This window comes from Silurus aristotelis (assembly GCF_946808225.1).
Source record: "Silurus aristotelis genome assembly, chromosome: 16".
NCBI lineage: Eukaryota > Metazoa > Chordata > Actinopteri > Siluriformes > Siluridae > Silurus > Silurus aristotelis.
In genome coordinates, this window is record NC_139589.1 from 1,766,448 (window position 1) to 1,792,318 (window position 25,871).

General features: G+C 41.6%; 1 protein-coding gene and 1 long non-coding RNA gene across 2 annotated transcripts in view; one reads left to right on the forward strand and one right to left on the reverse strand.

Moving 5' to 3' along the window:
• Positions 1 to 24,832, forward strand: part of grk6 (G protein-coupled receptor kinase 6) — a 34,247-nt gene extending 9,415 nt beyond the window's left edge. Inside the window, exons 2-16 of the mRNA XM_083564365.1 lie at positions 121 to 216; positions 9,872 to 9,984; positions 12,510 to 12,587; positions 13,784 to 13,884; positions 13,989 to 14,081; positions 14,525 to 14,588; positions 15,484 to 15,624; positions 15,884 to 16,074; positions 16,219 to 16,256; positions 16,907 to 16,996; positions 17,195 to 17,403; positions 20,359 to 20,493; positions 21,015 to 21,152; positions 22,044 to 22,178; positions 22,298 to 24,832. Coding sequence (XP_083420491.1) covers positions 121 to 216; positions 9,872 to 9,984; positions 12,510 to 12,587; positions 13,784 to 13,884; positions 13,989 to 14,081; positions 14,525 to 14,588; positions 15,484 to 15,624; positions 15,884 to 16,074; positions 16,219 to 16,256; positions 16,907 to 16,996; positions 17,195 to 17,403; positions 20,359 to 20,493; positions 21,015 to 21,152; positions 22,044 to 22,178; positions 22,298 to 22,348 — 1,673 coding nt within the window. The 3' untranslated portion in view covers positions 22,349 to 24,832. The remainder of the gene's footprint in view (positions 1 to 120; positions 217 to 9,871; positions 9,985 to 12,509; positions 12,588 to 13,783; positions 13,885 to 13,988; positions 14,082 to 14,524; positions 14,589 to 15,483; positions 15,625 to 15,883; positions 16,075 to 16,218; positions 16,257 to 16,906; positions 16,997 to 17,194; positions 17,404 to 20,358; positions 20,494 to 21,014; positions 21,153 to 22,043; positions 22,179 to 22,297) is intronic.
• On the reverse strand, positions 694 to 6,486 carry LOC310738971. Its single transcript, XR_014537204.1, has 2 exons — positions 5,543 to 6,486; positions 694 to 5,476 (listed from the first exon to the last, which is right to left on the reverse strand). It is a non-coding gene; the product is annotated as an uncharacterized lncRNA (long non-coding RNA).
• Positions 24,833 to 25,871: the final 1,039 nt, after the last annotated feature.

Sequence of the window (25,871 nt, forward strand, 5' to 3'; positions counted from 1 at the left end):
CTGAATTCAACCCCCCACTGTAATTTCTTTGAAATGCGATTTCTATTTCTAATCTAATATTCTTTTACAGCCTATATAGTTCCTGTGTCTAATTTGATCTTTGCTTTTCTCCTTTGCTAGGAGGGGGTGGAAACCGAAAAGGCAAGAGCAAGAAGTGGAAACAGATGCTTCAGTTTCCTCACATTAGCCTGTGCGAAGACCTGCGGCAAACAATAGGTAAAAACGTAACGAAGGCTTTTATGATCATTATAAACCTCATAAAGATGATTCACGTCTTGTAATAAACGTTTTGTCAGAAAATCACACGTTAGTTTATTCAGGCTTTAAAAAAACTTTTTTGCACCTGTGGCGAGCAGAAAAGCATCTCAGGTTTCTAATTCTGTCAGGTTCTGGTGGCCATGTAGCCTCAGAGCTGCTTCTAGTAGTACGTATGCCTCAATGGTTTGGTACGTTAAGATTTTTTGAGCTCGGCCCGGTTGTAAATAGTGGTTTTCTGAGGGTTAATATCAAGATTTTGCCATGTTGAGATGCTTTTCTGCACTGCATGATCGAAGAGTGGTTATTTGATTCGGTTCCTTTGGTCTTTTGAGAAACTATTCTCCTCAGGATGTTTGCACAGAGTGGTTATTTAATGGGCTACTTCAAGGTTCTATCGTGTTGAGATGGTTTTCTACTCCGTATGGTTTTAAAGTGTTTATTTTTTTGAGGGGATACCCCAAGGGTTTGGTTTGTTGTGTAGAGATGCTTTCCTGCTCAGCGTTTTTTGTAAAGACTGTTTATTTCATGATGTTCTTTAAAGATTTGGTGTGTTGAGATGCTTTTCTGTTCATCATGGTTGTAAAGGGGTTTTTTTTTCTCTAATTTTAGGGGTTACCTCAAGCTTCTGTTGTGTTGAGATGCTTTTCTTTCTTAGCACTGTTGAAAAGAGCGGTTATTTAAAGGTTCACCTCAAGCGTTTGATGTGTAAGATAAGCATGTTGAGGTGATTTTCTGCTAAGGAAATTTGTAGAGGTGTTACTGAACGGGTTGCTATAAACTTTCTGTCAGCACAAGCCAGTCAGTCCATTCTCCTGTGAATCTTCTCACCAAGTCTGATGAATTTCTGTAAAATTGGATGCATCCTGCATAAACATATTCATCTGATAGGATAATTAAGGCACCAGTCAGTGTATATAATCAGATGTTCGGTATATTAGTATTGATTCAAGTGATTTAATGTCCTGTTTTGCCATGGTGGGCTGTGTAAACCATGCACAATCTCTTTATCTCTTTCCGAGTTTGCAGCTTTTCATCATGCTCGGTTTTGCCTGACTCAGGAACCTTCTTTATGGCACACAGACACGAGAAAACAATCTAAACCTGACCTGAAGAAGTTGTCTTTGGTGGGGATTTAGTTGCACGAAAAGAGACTTCTGTGGTTTTCTAGTCGTTTCGCACGACAACGGACGTGCTGTGATGTCATTCGGCACCTGAAAATCCTTTTTAGTGTTTTTCCAGCGACTTTTCTTTCATTTTGCCATCAGTAGAGATGACAACCAATCAATCACTTGGTCCGATTTAGAGAGAATTTTTGATTGGATGTTAGAAGGGATGTCTAAGGGATATACATTTATATACTTGCCTAAGACTAAAATCTGGTGAATATTTGAGAACTGATATTTAAGGAAACGTTTCAGTCAAGCTACTGTATATATTTAAAAAAAAAAAAAAATGCTGTGACTGCTTGAGTCGGAGAGGAAACTGTGGCAAGGCCAAAAAGAGGAAGTTGTGCACTGTTATTTGCTTTGCTGCTTGCAAGACATTGAGAGACGACTTTGCTTCTCTTGCAGATCTCAGCTCGTGGAAAAAAATATTTTGTACCAGATTTCAGTGGTCGGTTTTGAAGTTGGTTCATGGAATGGACCACTAAAGTGTTGCGCAAATACAATCGGCCTCATAGTATTGAAAAGTACTAAAAGAAAAAAAAAGCATCAAGTAACGTTAAACTATCTTCGAATATGCTGAAATCTTCCTCGTGGTTTTGGCGTGTGTGATGCAGAACAGACATGTCCAGGGTCTTTGTCGACCTTCAGAGGTCAAGAGCTCTTGATCTTGATAGAAGGGAGATCTCTGAGCATTTTGCGAAAGAGGTTGTTGCGTGTTTCGCAATCATGTGCTTACACCATCACTTCCTGTCCGTTAACGTGTTTCTCTATGAATCAGAGAACACAGAAAAAAAAAAAGTCTGGAGTTCATTCAAGACAAGAATTTATAGAAACAGGCCACGACATGTGTGAATGCAGGACTGAGTATCATTGATTGGATGGCTGTTACTGCATGTTATTTCCTATTATGTGTTGAAGAAGTTGATCAAATACAAGAAATTATTTTTTTTTTTACGCACCATAGCTCACTGTATAAGCAAGAAGTTTGGACCTGAAATCGTCCGTGATGATGAGAAAACACCGTCACCTAACCTTTTTTTACAAACCAGGTTTTTTGCTATGTTCAGTGTAACCTCCAGACCTCCTGATGTGAAGATCTGCCACTGTAGTTCTGCCTCTTCTTCTAGTTGTAAATGACCAAATGCGGTTCTTCTTCAAACCGTTACGAAAGCTTTTGAATGTCTGCCTTATATTTTCTCACTGAGAGGAACCAAGAAGCCCAAACACCGTATCTGTGGATAAAGCGAGCTCAATGAAGGCAGGTTTGTTGGTGTAAAGGTTGGAGTGAAAAAACAACCTGACAACCTCAATCCCCTGAACACCTGAGGTCGACCGATTAATCGACACCGATAGTCCGTTGCTGGAACTATCGGCTATCTGCAAAAATCTGTATGGATAGTTTTTCCGGCTTACGGTCCGCTGTCATTACAAAAGCGGCCTCTAGAGGCCATTTACTGACTTGTGCGACTGTTTGCTGCATGGAGAGCACTATATATATATATATATATATAAATACATTTGTATTTATTGTTTATTAATTAATATTCATATTTGCTTCCTTTAGTACATTTTCTATCAACTATCGGTTGATTAAATACACCTCACATCTTCCAACATCAGTACCTGATCTCACTAATGCTCTTGTAACTGAATGAACAGTATTCATGAATGAACAGAGTTTAGTATATTAACTGCAAAAAAGAAGGATTCAGATGTTAAATATGAACATGTTGTGTCGAAAAGATGTCCACGTGCCCATATAGTGTATACTTGTATAGATAATGTGGCAGAGATGTTCAGTGGACCAGGTTTGGAGAAATGATGTTAATTGCATCCATTGCAAACAAAACGCTCCATTTATTTTTATAACCAGCGACGATAACGCGGAGTTTGTTCGTTTTCAGCAGCCGGTCTAGTTTTTAGTGCCTAGAAAAGGTTTTTCAGCAATAAACTGTGAATGGATGGATGGGTGGAATTGTGTTCAATTATACGCTGCCAAAAGTATTCGGACACTCTTTTCTTTCTTTCTTCTTTTTTTGCCCAAGTTGGAGTCACACAATTTTATTGGATGCCTCCATTTTTTCACTTCAATCACTTCAACTGGGAGACTCAAACCTGTTCCAGCATGACAATGCCCTGTCCACAAAGCCAGCTCTATGACGATCTGCTTTCCATGGGTTGGAGTGGAAGATCTGCTATAGAGCTCTAAACCCTATTGAACACTTTTGGGATGAATGTGAACGCTGACTGCACCCACAGGCCTCCTCAACTTCTCATCTACATCACTACCTGTCTTTACTAATGGATAATTCTCCACAAATCTGCATAGAATCTAGTGGAACATCTTCCCAGAAAATGGAGGTTAACAGCAAATAGGACTAAAGGTTAACTTCTTTGTGTATGGATATAATGGAGAATTTTCCAGGAAATCATATCATGTGTTATAAAGTTAAACATATACAGCAAAAGGGAACTGTTTTTACTGTTGTTTTTCATGAGAAGAAAAGAATTCGCCCTCGAGGGTTTAAAAAGACCCTATTAAAGATAAATCTCAATCATATGATTTCCTCAGAGTCGGATTCTATATATAAATATAATCAGTAGATGCAGTTTAGATGTGTATCAGTCACCCAAAAGTCTGCTTTCTCTCTCTCTCTCTCTCTCTCTCTCTCTCTCTTTCTCTCGCTCTCTCCCTCTCGCTCTCTCCAGACGACTCCATACAGAACAAAAATGTGTGTGTATATAAAATGAATCGAACACATTGAAGATTATAAAAATGCCCCCAAAAGGTCACGTGTTCTTCAGAGTTTCATACGTAGACTTGCCTCGTGTCGGCTACACCCATGCAGCCGTGTAAGTATGTTGTCAAAGGAAGCAGGAAATGAAAACCCAAAGTGTGTCACTTGTTCGTTTTTTTGTTCGCAGTAGCACGATCAGTAGGAAGATTCGTTTCCTGTTACGTCTTACGCCGGAGCGTTGTCTGATTCTCTATTCCGATTGGTCGGATTACGTTCGAATACATAGAAGTTTGTTATCGTAAAAAGCTGCATTTTGGCGTCTTTTAGAGAGAAAGAAAAATGGAGGAAATGGCATAAATGAGAACAGGAACGATTTATAAATCGTGAAAAATCTCACGTTCTTTCGTTAGCATAAAAATGTTGTAGACTAGTTCTTGGCTGAGGTTTAAATGTATATACGTTTAAAACGCGCCCTGGATGTAATGCTGTAATCCAATAATAAACACAGAATAATCCAATCTAGATCCAATCCAATCTGTGTTTGACTTCGCTGCATCATGGATTATTTTACTCCTTTCCCAGCAAACGCACAGCGTGTTACTGAAAACTGACTGATCTCGAATAACTGCGTAATAAATCATTTGATGTAACTCGGACTTACTCATTTTCGAGTTTGACTCCTCCGAGAACGTTTTTTTTTTTTCTTCTCTCAATTTTTTTTCTAGCTATAAACTCAAACATTATAGAGATTGAGGCTGCTGACCCAATACAGTTCAGTCAGAGTTGTAGATTTAACCAACTGATGTATGAAAATACGACTTGTGAAGTTGTGATTTATTTCCTGTTGTCGTCGTTGACACAAAGTCATGTGCGTTCCAGGCTTCAGTCGTTAGTTTTATCGTGGTTGGATGTCAAGAAATACAGGTTGTGAATTAAAGTCACACGCTATATGAGTTAAAAATCTTTTTTACACATTTTTACCCCAGGAGGAATTTCTAAGCATTTCAAGCTTCAGTTTAAAACAGTCTACTGTGACATCCGAATTGGAAAGTTTGTAGCTTTGGAATGATGTTAATTATGTAGGAATTTTCCCCAGATGTTTTTGAAGTTTCTTTTTATCTACTTGGATGTCAGGAATTACAATTTACGACTTTGAGTATGTGTTAAAAAATTATTTAAGTGGGTATTCCAAGTTGTGAAGTTGTTTTCTTAGGTTTTCCCATTTTAGAGCATTCCAAGCTCTCTTTGTACTCACTATAATCTTCGAAGTTGGAAGCTGTAACTTGGAATCAAATCGATTATTACAATTTCTTGCTCACGAGTTTCCCCGAGTCTTAATTTCTGAACCGAGGAGTCTCTCGTTAAACGTCAGGAAATTACGATTTACGACTTTGATTCCAGCACGGCGACAGGTCTCGGGTTAAAACCACGAGTAAAATCGGTTCCATCGGACGCTTTAATATAATAAAAACATGTGCCCCTGCATTTAAATTCCAGTCCCGTGTCATTCGTTTCTCCACAATCGGCACTTTGTTACAGGAGCGTAGAGTCTGGATTCTTGGCACTTTGGCATCTCCAATACATCAAACTTTTCCTTCTGGATAAGAGTGACTGTAATTACTCCAACTAGGACGCCTCTAGGACGGCTTCTATCGCGTCCTGAAGGAACCAAGGCTGCAACGTGATGCCTTTTTCCTTTCTTTCAGCATCAAAACAACCTATAAATAAAATTCCATAGCGGTTCTATCTGACGGTTCTTAATAAAAGTGTTATTTCTCGTCAATGTCTTGATTGTTCAGTAAAACAGAACTTCAGTTCTATGATTCAGAACGGAGTGATCTGGATAAAGTGTTCTTCCTGTCTTACAGTGTGTGGCATAACACAAGGAAATTCCTGATTAAGTTTTGTGTAATAAATGGACCTGGTCAGCAATTTTGCCCATTAATGGATTTTCCTTTGTCCTGTTTACGCAGACACATTTCCTTCTTCTTCTGCGCCTTTACTGCTGTAAATTAAAGATTAACCTTCAAGGGGAACAAAAAGTCAAAGGAACCTCACTTACATTTAATATAAATGAACTCTCTGCTCGATTAGATATTATTTCTTATAGATGAATAGAAATGTGAATGGAGTTCTGGGAACTGTTTTAAGCTCTTTGAGAACATGCCCTCAATATCAAAGGAACAAGGAGAACCATGAGGATTTCAATTACATACAGACAAAAACCCAACATAAATCCAGCTGAAATCCTAAACCCCAGACCTCTAAGAATCTCTACAAAAACACTCCAGAATCTAGTGGAACATCTTCCTGAAAGAGTGGAGATAAAAAATGTGGACAAACAAACAAACAAAACAAAAAACAAAATATTAGGCAATTCTTGTGACATGAAAACTGTCACACTGCTCCACAAGTCCACTGCTTCTTTTTTTTTTTTTTTTTTTGCTGCTAAATGTGGAAGCTGAAAGTTTCCGGATTTGCCAATCCTTATTCTTGCAAAAGTGATGCAGAAATACAGATTATAGGGTTCACCCCCTCAAAGACTGATTAAATACCGCTTTAGTCATCGCTGTCGTTTCGATATACTGCTTTTTAAAGAAAGCAGATCTTCATGGCGCCACGGAACATTTTTGCGGAAGAACCAAATATGGCTGGGTGTCCCAATACTTTTGCCCACAACCTTCTATCGTTTTTTTTTACGTATAATGTGAGCGATTTTTCCGTTCGTTTTTCTGTTTATTTGTCCGTTCTTTCGTTCTCACACATCCGTTACTCCGTCGTTTCTCCTCGTTCTTGAGCGCAGTCACGTCTTCGCACAGCCACGAACACGGCTAACTGCTGACCTTTCAGCATCCGATATGAACAGATTAAATTTCCGCTCGTTGAGCCATAATAGGCCCTGGGCTTCCACATGAGGGCCCCGAGGGGCCTCCGGTCAATGTGGCTGTTGTACACACGGACTGTTAACGAGCCTCTGATTTGTCTTCATGACATTTTTTTTCCCCCGGCTCCAGATTTGCTCTTATCGCCGAGACAGGAGGACGAGGAGACACCGAGCAAATGAGGACACGATTTAATTTGGATTATTGTTTAAATGCAACATTTTATGTAATGAATTATTATATATTTTACAGAGAAATCGGACGCCAAAGTTTGGGCTCGTCGGTATCTGCTTTTTAACACGAGAAATCTCACATCCTTGATGTTTTTGACGTCTGAGCAAAAAAAGAAACGTGCACCTGTAGATGTTCTGATGTTCTGGTTGAGCAGGAAGCGCTGAAGAGCTTTCGACATATTTATGCAGCGCTGCTATCAATACCATCCTCCCACACACGGCCGCTCGAGCTGATGTGGGTCTTCACACGTTTCCCGTTCGCCTCGAAAACCTGGAACCTTTCACCTTTCAACCACGTTCACCTCCGGGCTCTGATCCCCTGTGTTCCTCCCTCTCTCTCTCTCTTCCTCTCTCTCTCTCTCTCTCTCTCTCTCTCTCTCTCTCTCTCTCTCTCTCTGTCTCTCGCTCTCTCTCGCTGCCAGCGTGGCTCCGAGCTCAGTGTCGAATAGAACTGATTGAGCTGCAGGTGCTCGTGTTCAGGGTCATACATAAATAACGCTAGTGTTCGTAAACACACAGCCGTCCAGCTTGGAGACGGATGTTGATGTTGGTGTTTTTTCTCACATTCGTTTTTTTGGTCCTTTGGAGTCTTGTAATGGTCTTGTCTCACTGAGGTTTGTTTTACAGGGGGAGGGAGAGAGGGAGAGAGAGAGAGAAGGAAAGAGATAAGGGAGGGCTATTGATTTTTACTTGCTGCAATGATATTTACACATTTGCTTGGAGAAGCTGCAATATATATACTGTATACACCAGTTTAACGTGTGTCTGTGTGCATCTGTGTCTGTGTCTCTACATGTGTCTGTGTGTGTTTGCTTGAGTCTGTGTGTTTGTTTGTGTCTGTGTGTGTTTGCTTGTGTCTGTGTGTTTGCTTGTCTGTGTGTCTGTGTGTGTTTGCGTGTGTCTGTGTGTCTGTGTGTGTTTGCTTGTGTCTGTGTGTCTGTGTGTGTTTGCTTGTGTCTGCGTGTGTTTGCTTGTGTCTGTGTGTCTGTGTGTGGCTATGTGTGTTTGCTTGTGTCTGTGTGTCTGTGTATGTTTGCTTGTTTGTGTGTGTGTGTGTGTGTGTGTGTGTCTGCGTGTGGCTACGTGTGTCTGCGTGTGGCTACGTGTGTCTGCGTGTGGCTACGTGTGTCTGCGTGTGGCTACGTTTGTTTGCTTGTGTCTGTGTGTTTGCTTGTGTCTGCGTGTGTTTGCTTGTGTTTGTGTGTCTGTGTGTGTTTGCTTGTGTCTGTGTGTCTGCATGTGGCTACGTGTGTTTGCTTGTGTCTGTGCGTCTGTGTGTGTTTGCTTGTGTCTGTGTGTTTGCTTGTGTCTGCGTGTGTTTGCTTGTGTTTGTGTGCCTGTGTGTGTTTGCTTGTGTCTGTGTGTCTGCATGTGGCTACGTGTGTTTGCTTGTGTCTGTGCGTCTGTGTGTGTTTGCTTGTGTCTGTGTGTGTTTGCTTGTGTCTGTGTGTCTGCGTGTGGCTATGTGTGTCTGCGTGTGGCTATGTGTGTTTGCTTGTGTCTGTGTGTGTTTGCTTGTGTCTGTGTGTCTGCGTGTGGCTATGTGTGTTTGCTTGTGTCTGTGTGTGTTTGCTTGTGTCTGTGTGTCTGTGTATGTTTGCTTGTTTGTGTGTGTGTGTCTGCGTGTGGCTACGTGTGTTTGCTTGTGTCTGCGTGTGTTTGCTTGTGTTTGTGTGTCTGCGTGTGTTTGCTTGTGTCTGTGTGTTTGCTTGTGTCTGCGTGTGTTTGCTTGTGTTTGTGTGTCTGCGTGTGTTTGCTTGTGTCTGTGTGTCTGCATGTGGCTACGTGTGTTTGCTTATGTCTGTGCGTCTGCTTGTGTCTGTGTGTCTGCATGTGGCTACGTGTGTTTGCTTGTGTCTGTGCGTCTGTGTGTGTTTGCTTGTGTCTGTGTGTGTTTGCTTGTTTGTGTGTGTCTGTGTGTACTTGTTTGCGTGTCTGTGTGTGTCTACATGTGGCCACGTTTGTTTGCTTGTGTATGTTTTTATTTCATGCACATTTCTGTCTTCAGCACCACCCATATTTATATTTAATCATATTACACGGTTTACATGCTGTTCTGCACCTTTTGATTGCTGCTCTTGTTGTTTTTGCACATCATTGTGTTTGTTTACAAGTACACTCTTGTACACAGTTCCTGCTTTTGCACTTTTTGTACTGTATAACATATACAGTTTGTTTATTGGTCGGCGCTGTTTTGTGTATTTGTCCTACACTGTCTTGTGTTGTCTGTCTGGACTGTTTGCACTCGGTTGCACACGATGCACAGTGACAAGGACACTTACTTTAGTCCTTAACTCTGTGTCCTGTTGTGTAGCTCCAGGGTTTTAAAGAAATTTGTCTCATTTCACTGTGTACTGCGTCCACTATATATGGTAAAAATGTCAATAAAAGATTCTTGACTTGACGAGCGTCTGTGTGTGTGTGTGTGTGTGTGTGTGTGTGTGTGTGTGTGTGTGTGTGTGTGTGTCTGTCTGTCTGTCTACATGTCTGCGTCTCTAAATGTGTCTGCATGTTTCCACGTGTGTCCATGTACTAAATCCTCTGCCTGTTCAACACACTTTCTCACCGTTTCCCATCACGTGTCACTTCCACAGAAAAAGACTACACCAGTCTGTGCGAGAGGCAGCCGATTGGACGCACGCTGTTCCGGCAGTTCTGCGACACCAGACCGGAGCTGAGGCGCTGCGTGAAGTTCCTGGATGCCGTGGTAAGACCATAACTGCCCGGGGGTCTTTATTTTGGTCAGTGTTTCTTCCCATGAAGGCTTTAATCATCCAAATTGGTCAAATGTGACTGTTTTAAACAAATCGCAGTCTTCCTGTGCCTCATTACAAAACTTTCCGTAAACAAGAGCACACATCCGTGTGAGTCCACGTCACGGTCGCCATGGCGATTGTGTAACGTTACGCACAAAACTGTTTCTACCCTAAACAGCGAAGATCTGGAGGATGTCACGATTGCGAAAGAAGTCATCATCTAGAGTCACTCTGCCGTAGCAGCATTACTGTATACATGCACTATATTGACAAAAGTATTGGGACACCTGACTTTTCATGTTGTTCTTCTGCAAACGTTTACCACACAATCGCACAAGAACGCCTTTAGATGCAGCATGAAATTATTCCTTCACTTGAACTTGGAGACCCAAACATCTTCTAGCATGACGATGCTCCTGTGCACGAAGCCAGCCTCCATAAAGATCTGCTTTACATGGGTTGGATGATGTGGAAGATCTTCTGCTATAGATTTCGGACCCTGTTGACACATTTGGAATGAATGTGGATGCTGACTGCACCCCAGGCCTCCTCACCTTCTCACCTACATCAGGACCTGACTTTACTAACACACTTGTGGTGTGAATGAATCTCCATAAAATCTCCACAAAATCTACTGAAACATCTTCCCAGAAGAGTGGAGCTTGTTATAAGAGCAAAAGGGGAAGAAAAGTAAATACCAATCAAATGTTCAGGTGTCCATAAACTTTTATTAATATATATATATAGTACATTCACTATATTGCCAAAAGTATTGGGACACCTGTTCATAAGTACAGTATGTGATTTTTGAGCATCACATTCCACATTTAGTCCCAATTATCTCTTAAAATTCCCTCCACTCTTCTGGGAAGATGTTCCTCTAGATTTTGGAGTGTGTTTATGGATATTTGTGTTCATCAGTGTGTTAGTAAAGGCAGGTACTGATGTAGGTGAGGAAACCTGGGGTGCAGTCAGTGTTCACATTCATCCCAAAGGTGTTCAGTAGGGATGAGATCAGAGCTCTATAGCAGAAGATCTTCCTCTCCAAAGCATGTGAACCATATCTTCAAGGAGCTCACTTTGTGCACAGGGGCATCGCCATGCTGGAACAGGTTTGGGTTTCCAAGTTTAAGTGAATGCGACATTTTATTATCGCGCCATCTAAAGACGTCCTGTACAATTGAGTGCCTCCAGATTTGTGGTAACAGTTTGGAGAAGAACCACATACAGCAGGAAAAAGGTCAGATGTCCCAATACTTTTTTGGAAATATAAGATGCTATGATGTTTAGCCATTTTTAAAGAAGCATCTCAATCATTTTCCTCACGTTCTCTGATCGCTAGGAGGGAACTAGCCGAAGTGACTAGCTGACTGGAAAACTCCAAAAACAATTTCCTTGTAAGTTTTTCAGGACACAGTAGTTTTCCAAAGAATCTAAGCATCGAAGGGATTTACTTCTGCTTTTTTTTTTACTCCAAAATAAACAGTGACCTCGAAAGGTCTAAGCAATAACACATTTGAGGCCGTGCTGTTACAGGAACACAACCTCTGAGAGACATCACCCTAGCTAAGAGCGGATCCTGAACATCAACACGTGGACTTTTCTTTTTCTAGAACAAACTCGTGTTCGTTTACGGAAGGCGTCTTCAGCGTCGAAGCTTTGAGACGGCGTGCTGCAAAACGATAACAAATGACAGGAACTCGCAGATGTTATTATTATTTTATTTATTTATTTATTTATAATAAAATCTGACGTCATTCATAAATAAAGTTCATTCATAAATAAAAGTGAAATCCGTTGCCAAAATAAGCGGCGTGGTTTTGAGACTTTGTGCTAATCCCCCTCACGCCAGCTGTATTTTTCTACAACGCCACAATCGGCACTCTGTGGCGCTCCAAGCAAGAGCTGAAACTCGTCTGGACCTTCTGAGCTGCAATCATCATCATCATCATCATCATCTGTCTGCTAGCTACAAACACACAAACACAAACCCCTGTGTTAGCGAGGACGGTAAACCTGTTGAGATCTATTCAGAGTCTGAACCATAGTCTGCTCTCTGGAAGTCCTGTAGATGTGCTTGAGCTTCAGGTACGTTTCTTTTTTGGGGAAAAAGATCGGATCTTTGTTGTGGTCGAGTCTGTACAGGGTTCTTGTTTGTAGTCGACGGGTGAGGAAGTCGTAACGCCACGTTGACATTTGGTGCAGGAATTTCAACGACAAGAAGGCGACGAAGTGACGGTGGATAACAAGAAGAAAAAACAAAAATGACGTTTTTACGATTTACGACCTATTCATACAACTGAGCAGCTATGGGGTTAAGGGCCTTGATCAGGGGCCCGGGAATGGCCGCATGGTGTGGCTGGTATTTGAACTTATAACCACTAAGCTAGACAGCTCTTTCCTTTTTAACAATTTCTAATATATATAGTATTCCTTAACTGTAAACTATACATATTTCTTTTTATTTCATTTGTAGGCGGAGTATGAAGTTACCCCAGACGAGAAGAGGAAGGTGTGCGGACAGGAGCTCCTCGAAAAGTATTTAAATCCAAAGGTATGAACATACAGTGGGTCACTTTATTGTATGTATGTGAGGATAAAACCTTCACAAAGATGGAAATATCGAACACTTTATCATCTTGGAATCTGCTCGTGCCATCAGAGAAGAATAAATCCATTGATGGAGTAACCTGGTCATTCAGTATTTTCAGATAGTCACCTGATCTTCTTCTTTTGGCACATAACGTAGCTGAACCGAGACCTACCTGACCTACAGCAGCGACCCCCAGATCACAGCACTTCCCCCACAGGCTCGTACAGTAGACACTAGGCATGATGGGTGCATCAGTTCCTCCACCTCTCTTCTTACCCTGATGCACCCATCACTCTGGAACAGGGTCAATCTGGACTCATCAGACCACATGACTTTCTTTTATTGCTCTAATTTTTATGCTCCCTAGCAAACTGATGCCTTTTTTCCTGATTAGCTTCACTGATAAGTGGTTTTCTTAAGGCTACACATCATTTCGCGTCAATAACGCGTTGGAATTTCTTCACCCAGTTTTAGTCGTTCCAGCGATCTCCTTAGATGTTCCCTCATAATTTGACCCTCCTGAAACAGATTTACATCTTTTTCACTACCACAGGACGTGTTTTCCGACATGGTTGTTCAAGAAATGAGAAGCTGCTCACTGTATCAGTTAGGGTTCAATTACTTGTTGCCAGCTGAAACAAAATCCCCCATACAGTAATCATCCAATAGGAGGCTCTTAACTTATTTGCTTAGTTAAATCCACGTGGTGACTCTATTTTTGGATGGGCAGGGTGTATATATATATTTACTGTTACAATAACGTCCACTCTTCTGGGAAGATGTTCCACTAGATTTCGTGGAGATTTTCTGGAGATTTATTCATCCACATGGGTGTCAGTAAAGGCAGGTTCTGATGTAGATGAGAAGGTGAGGAGGCCTTTGGTGCAGTCAGCATTCACATTCATCCCAAAAGTGTTTAAAATGGTTAAAGCTCAATAGCAGGAGATCTCCAACCCATGGAAAGAATCCATAGATGTCCTATTCAATCACGTTTCTCCAACTTTGTGGTAACAGTTTGGGGGTGGGGTCCAAATCGAGTCGAGTGTCCAAATACTTTTGCCTTTATTGTGTAGATTGACTTTTGGCTGAGGAAAAACTGCTGTGTGTGTGTGTGTGTGTGTGTGTGTGTGTGTGTGTGTGTGTGTGTGTGTGTGCAGTCAGAGGACTACGTCCCCGAGGTGGTGGAGGAGATGGTGTCCAAATGCGGCGAGCGTCTGGAGCAGGATGCGTGTAAAGAGCTTTTCATGGAGTGCACCAAGTGAGTCTCCGTCACACGACTTCCAAAAAACAATGTAAAAAAGGTTTTCGAGACCTGTAGTAAATATTTCTTCATTATGTGTGTGTTCCTCCTGCATGCTGTAGACTGATCCATGACTACCTGAGCGTGGCCCCTTTCGCAGACTACCTCGACAGCATCTTCTTCAACCGCTTCATCCAGTGGAAATGGCTGGAGAGGTACAGCATGGCCATTTCCTCTTCCTCTCCTTGTTCATCTCTCGCTAGTTAGAAGATCCTTTCATTGATTTCACAGGAGTTTAAATTTGAATGACGTCGATCTCCTCGTTATGTTCGACCCCCTTTGTGGTACAAAGATATTTATTTATTTAGTTACTGATCCGGTGCTTATGAAATCCAGATGTGAACTCTGCTAGACCCTGGTGTTTATTTGCATCTGTTTCTTTTCATGCTGAAAGAAATCTTCAGGTTGAGGCTTAAAAGTGTGAACCGGAAACCCAGGCTGAAGTAACAGGGGGAAAAAAACACACAAAAAAAACCAAGAAGGAAATGAGTTTGATAAAAGTGAAGGGTTTACTAAAGTACTTTTTTTTTTTTTGAAGGTTATGATCATTGAACGACAGATGTTGTGTTTTTGATTTGTTTTTTTTTCTCTGCAACAGGCAACCGGTTACAAAAAACACATTCCGTCAGTACAGGGTATTGGGAAAGGGCGGCTTTGGTGAGGTGAGTTTCACTTCTGTTTTTTCACCAGTGTGTGTGTGTGTGTGTGTGTGTGTGTGTGTGTTCGTGTGTGTCTCCCTCCAAAAGTTTGTGGACACCTAACTATAAGATTTTTTTTTTTAACATCCAAATTCTGCATTAAGTCCCTACTTCCTGTTACAATGAGCTCCATTCTTCCCAGATGATCCACTAGATTGACATTTCATTCAGCCACAAGGACACTTGATAGTAAAGTCAGGTACTGATGTAGGTGAGAAGGTAAGGAGGCCTGGGGGGTGCAGTCAGCGTGAAAAAATTCATCCCAAAGGTGGTTTAATAGGGTTGGAGCTCTATAGCAGGAGATCTTCTACCGAAACCAACCCATTTAAAACAGATCTTCATGGAGCTGGTTTTGTGCACAGGGGCATCGTCATGCTGGAAAAGGTTCGGGTCTTCAAGTTTACAATAAAGACGTCCTATACAATTATGTGCCCCCAACTTTTTGGATGAACCGCAAATGGCTGGAAAAGTTGGGTGTCCCAAAACTTTTGCCTATATGTAGTGTGTATGTACTGTTTGCGAGTTAACTCGTGATTAATCGCAACTAATCGCAACCTTAAATTAATACTTTTCAAGTTTTTAATAATCAACATGGACAAATATTGATGCTTTGCAAATGTATGTTATTATTAGTGAACTCAAACTGAACACCGAGCATGAAGACTAAATATTTTTGTAAATGTGGCGTTTTACACGTAAATCATCAGAACACCAAACGGAACTTTTGCTATGTTTCCACACGGACGGTTTTAATTGCCGGATGTGTTGCGTCATGGCGGATTTTGGTGCCTGATTTGAGACGAAGCACAAACTCTTCATCCTTTTCCCTCTGTTTTGTGTTTGTTTTCTCCTCCTGAAGGTCTGCGCGTGTCAGGTACGTGCCACGGGGAAGATGTACGCCTGCAAGAAGCTGGAAAAGAAACGCATCAAAAAGAGAAAAGGCGAATCCATGGCTCTGAACGAGAAGCAAATTCTCGAAAAAGTCAACAGTCGGTTCGTCGTAAGTATTTTCCATTTCCTGTTTTTTTTGTTTTTGCTTGGACTTGATTTTTAAAAAGATGTACAACTGGTTCAGGTTCTCTGGAAGACTTTATTAATTAATTAATTTGGATCAGATTGAGGGCCTCAATGAGCCTCACCTCATTGTTACAGTGTTTCTGAAGAGAACGGACAGGACTTTCCTCTTAAATGTGTGTTCTGGTCTCGGAAGGACTGAGGAACCTATACCTTACCCTAACCTGTCCCGTTTTCGTACTAAGGTGAGCCTGGCGTACGCGTACGAGACGAAAGACGCGCTGTGCTTGGTTCTCACACTGATGAACGGAGGAGACCTGAAGTTTCATATCTACCACATGGGGGATGCCGGGTTTGATGAGAAGAGGGCGGTGTTTTACGCTGCCGAGATCTGTTGCGGCCTGGAGGACCTGCACCGAGAGAGGATAGTCTACAGGTGTGTGCGTGTGTGTGTGTGTGTGTGTGTGTGTGTGTGTGTGTTAACCAGGCGTTCTTTAAACTCGTTTATTTCTCTGGGAAAATATATTCATCATTATTATTATAAAATGTTAATTATATTCACCTGGTTCTTGGTTTCCAGGGATTTGAAGCCGGAAAACATTCTGCTGGATGACCACGGTAAATATTTCAGCATTCTGCATTTCTTTAGGAGTAATAACGTCGTCTAGAACATCTTCGAATTCCTAGCTGTTACATGAACTCACCACTAGAGGGAGTCGAGTGCCTTATGTTTCATCCCACATCCTGTTGTAGTCCTACCAAAGCGTCCAGCTCCGAGCTGACAGCTCGTGTCCTGCCCTCTGTCCTCACGGTGACATTCAGGATGTTTCCAGGGACGTCTCCGGGGATTCCTCTGACATCCGATCCTCCGTGTGGCAGGAGCGAGCACCAAGTCAAGCAGGGACGGTGCTAAACGGGTGCACTGGTGCTAAAAAGGGGAGCGTAATGACTTTCCTGGAAGCGACCGACGTCTGCGAATGCGATTTCCCCAGACAGTCGAGCGTAGCCGTTACATCACAGGGGATTATTTTGGAAATGGCAACCAGACACGGAAGATGTTAGATGTTTAGGAGGCTGTTTCAGGGTTGTCTGTGGTGTGTGTGTGTGTGTGTGTGTGTGTGTGTGTGTGTGTGTGTGTGTGTGTTTGTATTGAATTTTATAACTAAATGCATAACAGATTGATATGAAATACAGAAATAAAATGAAAGGTGAAACTTGTTTCATTTGCAGCTTGATGTCGACACGTTTTATTTTTCTTATTTCTTCAGGTCATATTCGTATATCAGACCTGGGCCTGGCTGTGCACATACCTGAGGGCCAGACAATCAAAGGACGTGTGGGCACTGTGGGGTACATGGGTAAGAGTTTTAATACCAGATACCAGGTATACATATGGACAAAAGGAAACCCAAGTGTCCATTTTAGGCATATATCCAATGCTCAGGTGTCCACAAACTGTTGGTAATTTAGTGTTAAACTAGGGGTTGAAAAGTTCACAATCAAATAGAGTCTGATAGATTTCCCAGGTACTAACTGGGTTTGTTCTGCTTCATCAGCCCCTGAGGTGGTAAAGAACGAGCGATACACGTTCAGCCCGGACTGGTGGGCTCTGGGCTGTCTGCTGTACGAGATGATCGAGGGCCAGTCACCGTTCCAGCAGCGGAAAAAGAAGATCAAGCGCGAGGAGGTGGAGCGACTGGTCAAAGAGGTGGCTGAGGAGTACTCCAGCAAGTTCTCGGAGGAAGCCAAGTCCCTCTGCGAAATGGTCAGCAGCTCTTAATTACGTCTCTTACTTTCCTCATAGTGAAAAAAAATTACCCTCGTATGAAAAAAAAAATGTCAACAGCTTTAGGGATTTTTTTTTTACTTCTTATTTATAATCCCATTTCCAGAGAAATCGGGAGACTTGACAAAATAAACAATAAAACAGACTGCAATGATTTGCGAATCTCATAAATCTATAATCTATTCACAGTGAAACAAAAACATATCAATGGTTGAAAAAATACTCATTTTTTACTTAATTGCTGCAACACGTCTCAAAAAAGTTGGAACAGGACCATGTTTCCCACTGTGTAGCATCACGTCTTCTGTCCGTATACATCTGGAAAACGAGGAGACCAGCTGCTGAAGTTTTGGAAGAAGAATGTTGTCCCATATGTGTGTGATGCAGGATTGTAGCTGCTCAACAGTTCTGGGTGTCCTTTGTTGTGTCTTTCGTTTCATGTTGCGCCAAAAATTTTCATATTTTGAAAGGTCTAGACTGCAGGCAGGCTAGTTCAGCCCCCAGGATTATAAGTGTATGCTATTTTAATAGCTGCAGTATTTGCAGCATTGTCTGGTTTAAATATGCAAGACCTTCCCTGAAAAAGACGTTTTCTGATTGGTTGCTGAAAAACATACCGTTCATTGATGGAGCCTTTAAAAATGTGCAGGATGCCCATTCTACATGTCCTAACGTGCTCCCATACCATCAGAGATGCAGCTTTTTGAAGTGAGCGCTGATGAAAAAAATAAATAAATAAACGGATAGTCCCTCTCCTCTTTAGTCTGGAGGATGTGGTCTTCAAAACAGTTTTTGTCTCACATTTTAAGTGAGCTTTGGCCCAGATAGGATGGCAGAATTACTTGACCGTATTCATGCATGCCAAACTTTAACCAAACTGGAAAAGGGAAATAATTTGGTTTTATACAGTATCTCACAAAAGTAAGTACACCCCTCACATTTCACCAACCTTTTTAGTATCTTCTCAATGGACAATACTAAAGAAATGAAACTTGGATATATTTTTAAGAAGATGTGCAGTTTCAATAGCAGTATAAATTTACTGTCCTCTAAAAATAACATAACATACAGCATTGGCAAAATAATATGGCAACAAAAGTGAGTCCACCCTAAGTGATAACAGCTGTACGTCATGTTACCAGAAAAACCCACATGTCCTCTTTATCGTGTTTGTTTTTGTCTGCTTGACGAGACCAGACAAATTAGTGTATCTTGTATTAGAGCAATTATAATCTGGTGCTTTGAGTCCAATTCTCTCATACTGACCACTGGATTTTTAACATGGACCTCATAGTAAAGACTCTCTGAGGATTTGAGAATTAGAAAAGTTTCTCTACACAAAGATTCCGAGGCTGTAAAAAGATCAGTATCACCCTGAAATTGAGTTACAGTACAGTGTTCAGGGTCATACAGAGGTTTTCCAAGAAGGGTTCCACTCGGAACAGACCTCACAAGGGTCTATTAAAGTCCTCGTGCTGTGCGTCAGGTGCAGTAGCTGCTTCAAAAAACAGATACATGATCGCTTTAGAGGTTGTAGAAGGTCCCCTTGTCAGAGCTCAGGCCGTACGCCACACACTGCAACAAGTCAGTTTACAGGCCGTTGTTCCAGGAGGAAACTTCTGAAACTGGCTCACAAGAAAGCACTTAAACAGCTTGCTAAAGAATACATGTCCAAGAGCATGAATTACTGGAACCGTGTCCTGTGGTCTGATGAGATGAAGATAAACTTGTTTGGCTCAGATGGTGTCCAGCATTTGTGACAACACCCTGGTGGGTAAAACCAAGAAAATTGTATCTTGCCTAAAGTCATGCATGGTGGTGGCATCATCATGGTCTGGGGCTGCATGAGTGCTGCTGGTACTGTGGAGTTGCAGTTCATTAAGGGAAACATGGATTTCAACATGTACTGTAACATTTTGAAGCAGAACATGATGCCCTCCCTTCAGAAACTGGGCAGAACAGCAGTTTTCCAACATAACGACCCCAAACACACCAATAAGATGACTACAGTTGACAGCTGAAGGTGAAGGTGACAGAGTGGCCAAGTATGTCTCCAGACCTGAACACTATTGAGCACCTGTGGGGATCCTCAAGCAAAAGGTGGAGAAGCGCCATGTGTCTGACATCCAGCAGCTCCGTGATGTCATTATAGAGCAACAACCTGTGCAGCTCTGGTGAATTCCAGGCCCAGGAGGATTAAAGCAGTGCTACATAATACTGGTTCACACTTTGGACACAGTTTCGACATGTTCACTGAGGGTGGACTCACTTTTTTGGTTATTTAGACATTAATGGCTGTTGTATCGAGTTATTTTTTTTAGAGGACAGTAAATTTGAACTGCTACACAAACTGCACATTGCCGTCTCTTAAATATATCCGTGTTTCATTTCTATAGTATTGTCCCTCGAGAACATCTAATAAAATGGTTGAAATGTGAGGGGTGCACTTATTTTTGTAAGATACTGTAAATACATTTACTTCTACACACAAACCATAAGATGAAAAACCAAGCAGATGCAAACACACGGCCCTATTCTTTAAGTAAAACCAGAAATTTGCTAAATCTTTCACTCGATTGGAAAAAAGGGACGCATGAGGAACTCTTTGTGCTCCCTCTGATTACCGAAGTCCTTGTTTTAAGAACGAAATCACATGGAGAACTTTGGAGTGCATTTCAGCGTGTGATTGCCGAGCCCTCATGCTGGCACGTTGCTGATTGTTATGGCTTGACAGTAATATCAGCGCTGGCAGCTAATCAGCTAGCAAGGTGTAGTTTTATTCAAATTGTCGGAGCGAGACAGTGTCTGGGACGGGTGTGAAAAGTGGGACAGGAAATCTATCATCACGCTAACGAGGATGTTTGATTTGCAATGAGATTAATCGGAATAAAAATATAAAAAGTAGTTATTTAAAGTATATCTTTAATCCCACAGCTTCTGGCCAAAGACCCGAACGAGAGGCTCGGCTCTCAGGGAGGTGCATCGGAGGTGAAGGCTCACCCGATCTTCCGCTCCATCAACTTCAAACGACTGGAAGCCGGCATGCTGGAAGCTCCTTTCATCCCTGATGTAAGTATCTCAGATAGACGACCTTTTATTCAGTAGATGATCGTTCTGGAGTCCTCAACATACGCTATAATGACAAAAGTATTGGGACACCCAACTTTTTCACCCATATGTGGTTCCTCCACAAAGTGTCACCACAAATTGGACTTTGGACAATGGTGTCATGAAATTTTCCCTTAACTTGAACTAGGAGATACAAACCTGTAGACCCAAACCTATAGAACTCCAACCCTGTTGGATGAACTTTGGGGTGAATTCTTCACACTGACTGCATTTCTCTATATTTCACCTCCATCAGTACCTGACTTTACTAACACCCTTGTGAATGAATGTCCACAAATCCCCACAAAATTGAGTGGAACATCTTCCCAGAAGAGTGGAGCTCATTATGAGAGCATATTGAAAATCTAAACCCAATCGTATTGTCAAACGTTTTGTCGAATTAGCGACTGTTAGCAAAGCTGTTGTTTGATATTTATGCTAAATTTCTTTTTTTTTGTGTGTGTGTGTGTGTGTTCCTTCAGCCTCAGGCTATCTACTGTAAGGATGTGCTGGACATCGAGCAGTTCTCCACTGTGAAAGGGGTGGAGCTTGAGCCCAAAGATGACTCCTTCTACAGCAAGGTGTCCACAGGCAGCGTACCAATTCCCTGGCAAAATGAGGTAAGAGCTTCCGAAAGTGCTTTTCTCCACTCGGGCGGCCATCTTGGCAAATGGTTTTAGCAGATCGTGAACGATTGCGTTGAGACCTACAGCATAAAAACTCGAAACGTATCAGGAAACGGTTCGAATTTAACGAAAGCAGTGTAGACATTTTGTAGTTTGTTCAAAAGTGCCCATATTCCATCTTTAGCCGTGTTTCTATGGTAACTTTTTGAACATCACATTCCACATTTAGTCTCCGCTATGCTTTTATTATATCCTCCACTCTTCTGGGAAGATGTTCCACTAGATGTTGGAGTGTGAGATTTCATTCATACACAAGGGTGTGAGTAAAGTCAGGTAGTGATGTAGGTGAGAAGGTCTGGGGGTGCAGTCAGCGTTGGAGCTCTATAGCAGATCTTCCACTCCAACCCATGGAAAGCAGATCTTAACGGAGCTGGCTTTGTGCACGGGGGCGTTGTCATGCTGAGATCGTATTCCGAAAGTATTGGGACACCGGACCTTTCCATATAAAATCTATATGGCCGAAAGTATTAGGAAAGTTGTGTATGGGTTTTTATTTTTGGTTCTCTGGTGGTGTTCTGAGTGGAACCAGTTTTTTTTTTACAGGTCCAGGTTTAGTCCAGGCCTCAACCTTCTACAGAATTCAAAAAAAGGAAAATGTTCGACCCAACCTTTTTAATTGAAACCCACAGTGAAAGAAAAGCACATTCAACACATTTCCATTTTCTGGAAGAAACAGGGCAGATGAACCTCAGGTTCCTGGTTTGAAGCTGTAAGGATCATAGCAGGCCATTGTTCAGTGATGGACGCCAGGTCCTACCAAGCAGAACGTTTAGAAAATCTGTGAATCTGATAATCTGACGTTTTTATGCGTGTGCTTCTTCTCAGATGATCGAGTCCGAGTGTTTTAAAGAACTCAACGTGTTGATCTTGGACGGTACCGTGCCCCCGGATCTGGACTGGAGAGGACAGCCGTCTCCTCCACCCAAACAGGGCCTGCTGCAGAGACTCTTCGGGAGACAGGTGAGTGCGTTTGTGTGGAGGTTGGGCAGAAGGTGTGCGTTGATTTACATGGACGGCAGCAGGGCGCTAGCGGCTGTTACGTTAATACTCTTCCGTGTCTCCTGCCCCCCCCCTTGCAGGACTGCTGTGGGAACTGCAGTGACAGCGATGAGGAGCCTACGAGGCTCTGAGGGGCGTGGCCATGTCCAGGCTCCTCCCCCTGCCACCAGGGGATCTCATTTTGTTTACAACTTTTGCACATTTGTATTTTTAGGATAGCTCTATATAAACATTGGAATGTATATTTTCACTATATAGCCATGCGGTCGATGTTATTTAAAGACAACGAAACGGGAGATAAAAAAAGGATCAGCGTCCAGAGTTACAACAGAGTATTTCGGAGAAGACGCACATTGACAAGAAGGCGTGAAGATCGTCCCACATAGCCCCGCCTCCGCCTTGCCCCGCCCACATCTAATCATCCTGACACCGCCTTCTTGCGCCTCCTCTTTTTGATTTTTTTTTTTTTTTTTTTACATTGTTTTTTTATTTTTTATTTTCCTTTCCGAAACCACATACATGTACAGTGTTTGCTCAGCCAAATTCTTTCAAATATGCGAGAAAGAAGAAAATCATGTTCACAGATATTTTTATATTTATATGTTTTACGATTTTGCTTGGTTTTTTTTCTTTCTTTCGTTCTTGTGGTAATCTTGACAATCAAATGACCATTTGTACAAATCTTTTTGACACGTCAGGGTTCGAAACGCACGGCGAACACGCACACGCAGCTCTTCTCATTTACACACACACACACACACACACACACACACACACACGCATCTCAGACGTAAGAGTTCCTCGCTAAATACAGTCGCCTAGGAAACGAAAGCGGGTGTCGTATCCAAGCACGCGTGTTCGTCCGCGTCCGCTCGTCTTTTACGGTGTAAATACGTGACACGTATCTGTAAAGCCCTCGGTGCGTCTTCCTGTTGATTTTCTTTCCGGGTATTTCCAGAAATAGTCCTAATTAGCGTTCCAGCTGGTCCAAACATTGCATGGCGAGTCTATGCATAAACCTTCTTGCATTTATAATTCGTTTATAATCAACTCGTCGTACGTCGCGCATTACGCCGTCATTCCTCATAACTCCGCCCATTACTTGTGGGTTTTTTTTTGTTGGGGTTTTTTTGTTTTTTTTGGTGCATACGAGTAGATTTATTATGTATTATGTCACATTGCTGCTTTTTTTTTTTCCCAAAATTGGGGTCAAAACCACAAAAATCAATTGCCAAAAAAAATGTAAAAAGGAACTGGACCGGTATCGGTCGGGATATGGCGCTTATCTCAGATGGCCTCGTATAGATCGAAACTGACGATAGACTTAAGACCAAACCACTTTTCTTTAGTCGTCCATATCCGTGGAAGGTGCCTTTAGCGGTTTAAGGTACTGTTGTATTTTAGCAGGTTTTTTTTACACAGAATCGCGACGATTCACGTTCAAGTTGTTGGCTTTTTTTATTTAATTTTTTAAATTTTTTTATTTAAATTTTTTTTGCACGTACACCTTCTTCCTGTGCTTTTCATCTTTTACCTCATGTGTTTCCTCTCATGTGTGGATGTGCATCCGATTTGGGCTTCTTTTTTTCTGAACTTCTGGACACAATACAAGACCCGAGAAAGGAGAAAAAAAATTTCTCGACCTCGGAAGAGCCCCTTTTTTTTTTTTATTTAAATTTTTTTTTTTTTTTTGGGAAGTTCGCCTTTTTGCTCGAAACTCGAGTACATTCCAGTCTCTACCGTGCTGTACAGATGTAAAATTGATTTACAGACGTATTTCCTTCGTTTTGTTTTTCTGTTTTATTTAGCAATAATGGGATTTTATAAATGTACCTAACCACATATTCATGTATTAAAAAAAGAAAAAAAAAAAGACAAAAACCGAGCGACAAGCGCGAGACTGAACTTCAGTTGACTTATTTTCGTGGATGTGTCCCTGAGCCAGGCTTTAACACTGTGAAGGAGGAGATTTTGCTGATTTCTGTCACAGTTGTATCATTGTTTTATTGTTTATTGGTTGTTTTCCTCGTACGCAATGCACTGATGTATTTTTACATGTACATATAAAGTGTTAATGTATGTGTGTTGGCCTAAATGATGTGTGTGTGTGTGTGTGTATGTATGAGTGTGTGTGTGTGTGTGTGTGTGTGTGTGTGTGTGTGTGTGTGTGTGTGTGTGTGTGTGCTTGTTTTGTTTTGCACTGCATGTGCCCATATTGTCGATCATAACCACTAGCCGATGCCATTGTGTTACACCTTGTATGAGGGGAAAAAAACAAAAAATTTTACCGTACTACTGCTAAGGGAGCTGTGAGTCATATACTGCTTTCAGAAGTCCATAATGGCCATATGGTAATAATCATCATTTCAAATATCTTTTACTTAAATTTCATTATTATTATTATTATTATTATTATTATTATTATTATTATTCAGTTTTTTTTTTTTTTTTTTTTACCTCATTCGGAAGTGGCGGAAAAAAGTGCAACCGATCGGAAATGCTGAAAATAAAGACTCCTCCTTGAACCAATACTTCAATACGACACACTGGTGCTCATTTTCCTCATCTTTCTGTCTTTTTTTCCTTTTTTTTCTGGAATAAAAACCTCTCAAATAGTTTTTCGGTTATCTATTTTAATGTTTATTGCACGAGTCTGTAGGTCCATTTTATCTACACTGAAAAGTATGAAGTATGAAGAATTGGGAGACGAGGACTTGTGTCCCTGAAGGTTTATCCCAAACCAGTGGCGACTCCCTGACAGTATGAGGAAGAAACTTTGAGAGGAACCTGACTCAGTAAGGAACCCATCCTTATCTGGGTGAAACCGAATGTTCATTATAGTTACCATTTGACAGATGCCCTTATCCAGAGCACGTTAAAATCTTTCCTGATCTTTTGGAACTGGATCTACAGTGCAAAAAATCTTTTTTTTTTAGATGATTAACCATGCAGGAGTCAACTGGGCTCAAAAGGTGTGTGGTCTACCAAAGGTCCAGGAGATGCTTTCCTCAGGGTTTGGTACACCTGACGTCCTCCTTCCTACATTTATATCTACAGCATTGCGAAGCTGCTGTTATCCAGACAACTTACAACTGAGTAGTAATTGAGGGCCAACAGGTGGTGCTGGGATTTAAACTCATGACCTTCTGATCAAAACTTAAACACATCAGCTGATAACTGATGGACACAAGTGCATGGCAACTGAAGCCCTGAGCCTTTGTTGGAGCTTCTATTAGTTCTATTACTTCTATTATTGTTGGAGCTTCTATTAGTGTGGTGGACTGAGGTGACCTCTACCTTTAGGAACCACCTACGTCTTTAAGGTGGTTGCTGTTTAACAGACTGAAAAAAGGACAAAGTCCTAAATGCTGGATAAAGTCTGTAGCAGGTGAACACCATTTGCAGATGCATCAGTGATGATTATCTGTCGATCAGACCAGACCAGCTGATGTATCTTGAATTTGGAATAGTTCTACTGAGTCTAGAGGAACTTCTGATGCAGCACCCTGAGCATTCTCAACAGAAGAAACGTCCTGCTTCATGCTAGTGATGTATGATAAAATAATTTTTCCCAGATGTGGTCGTTTGTCAAACTGTTACAAAGTTGGAGGAACACAATTGGAGGCGATAGCATGAAATTTCCCCTCAGGACCC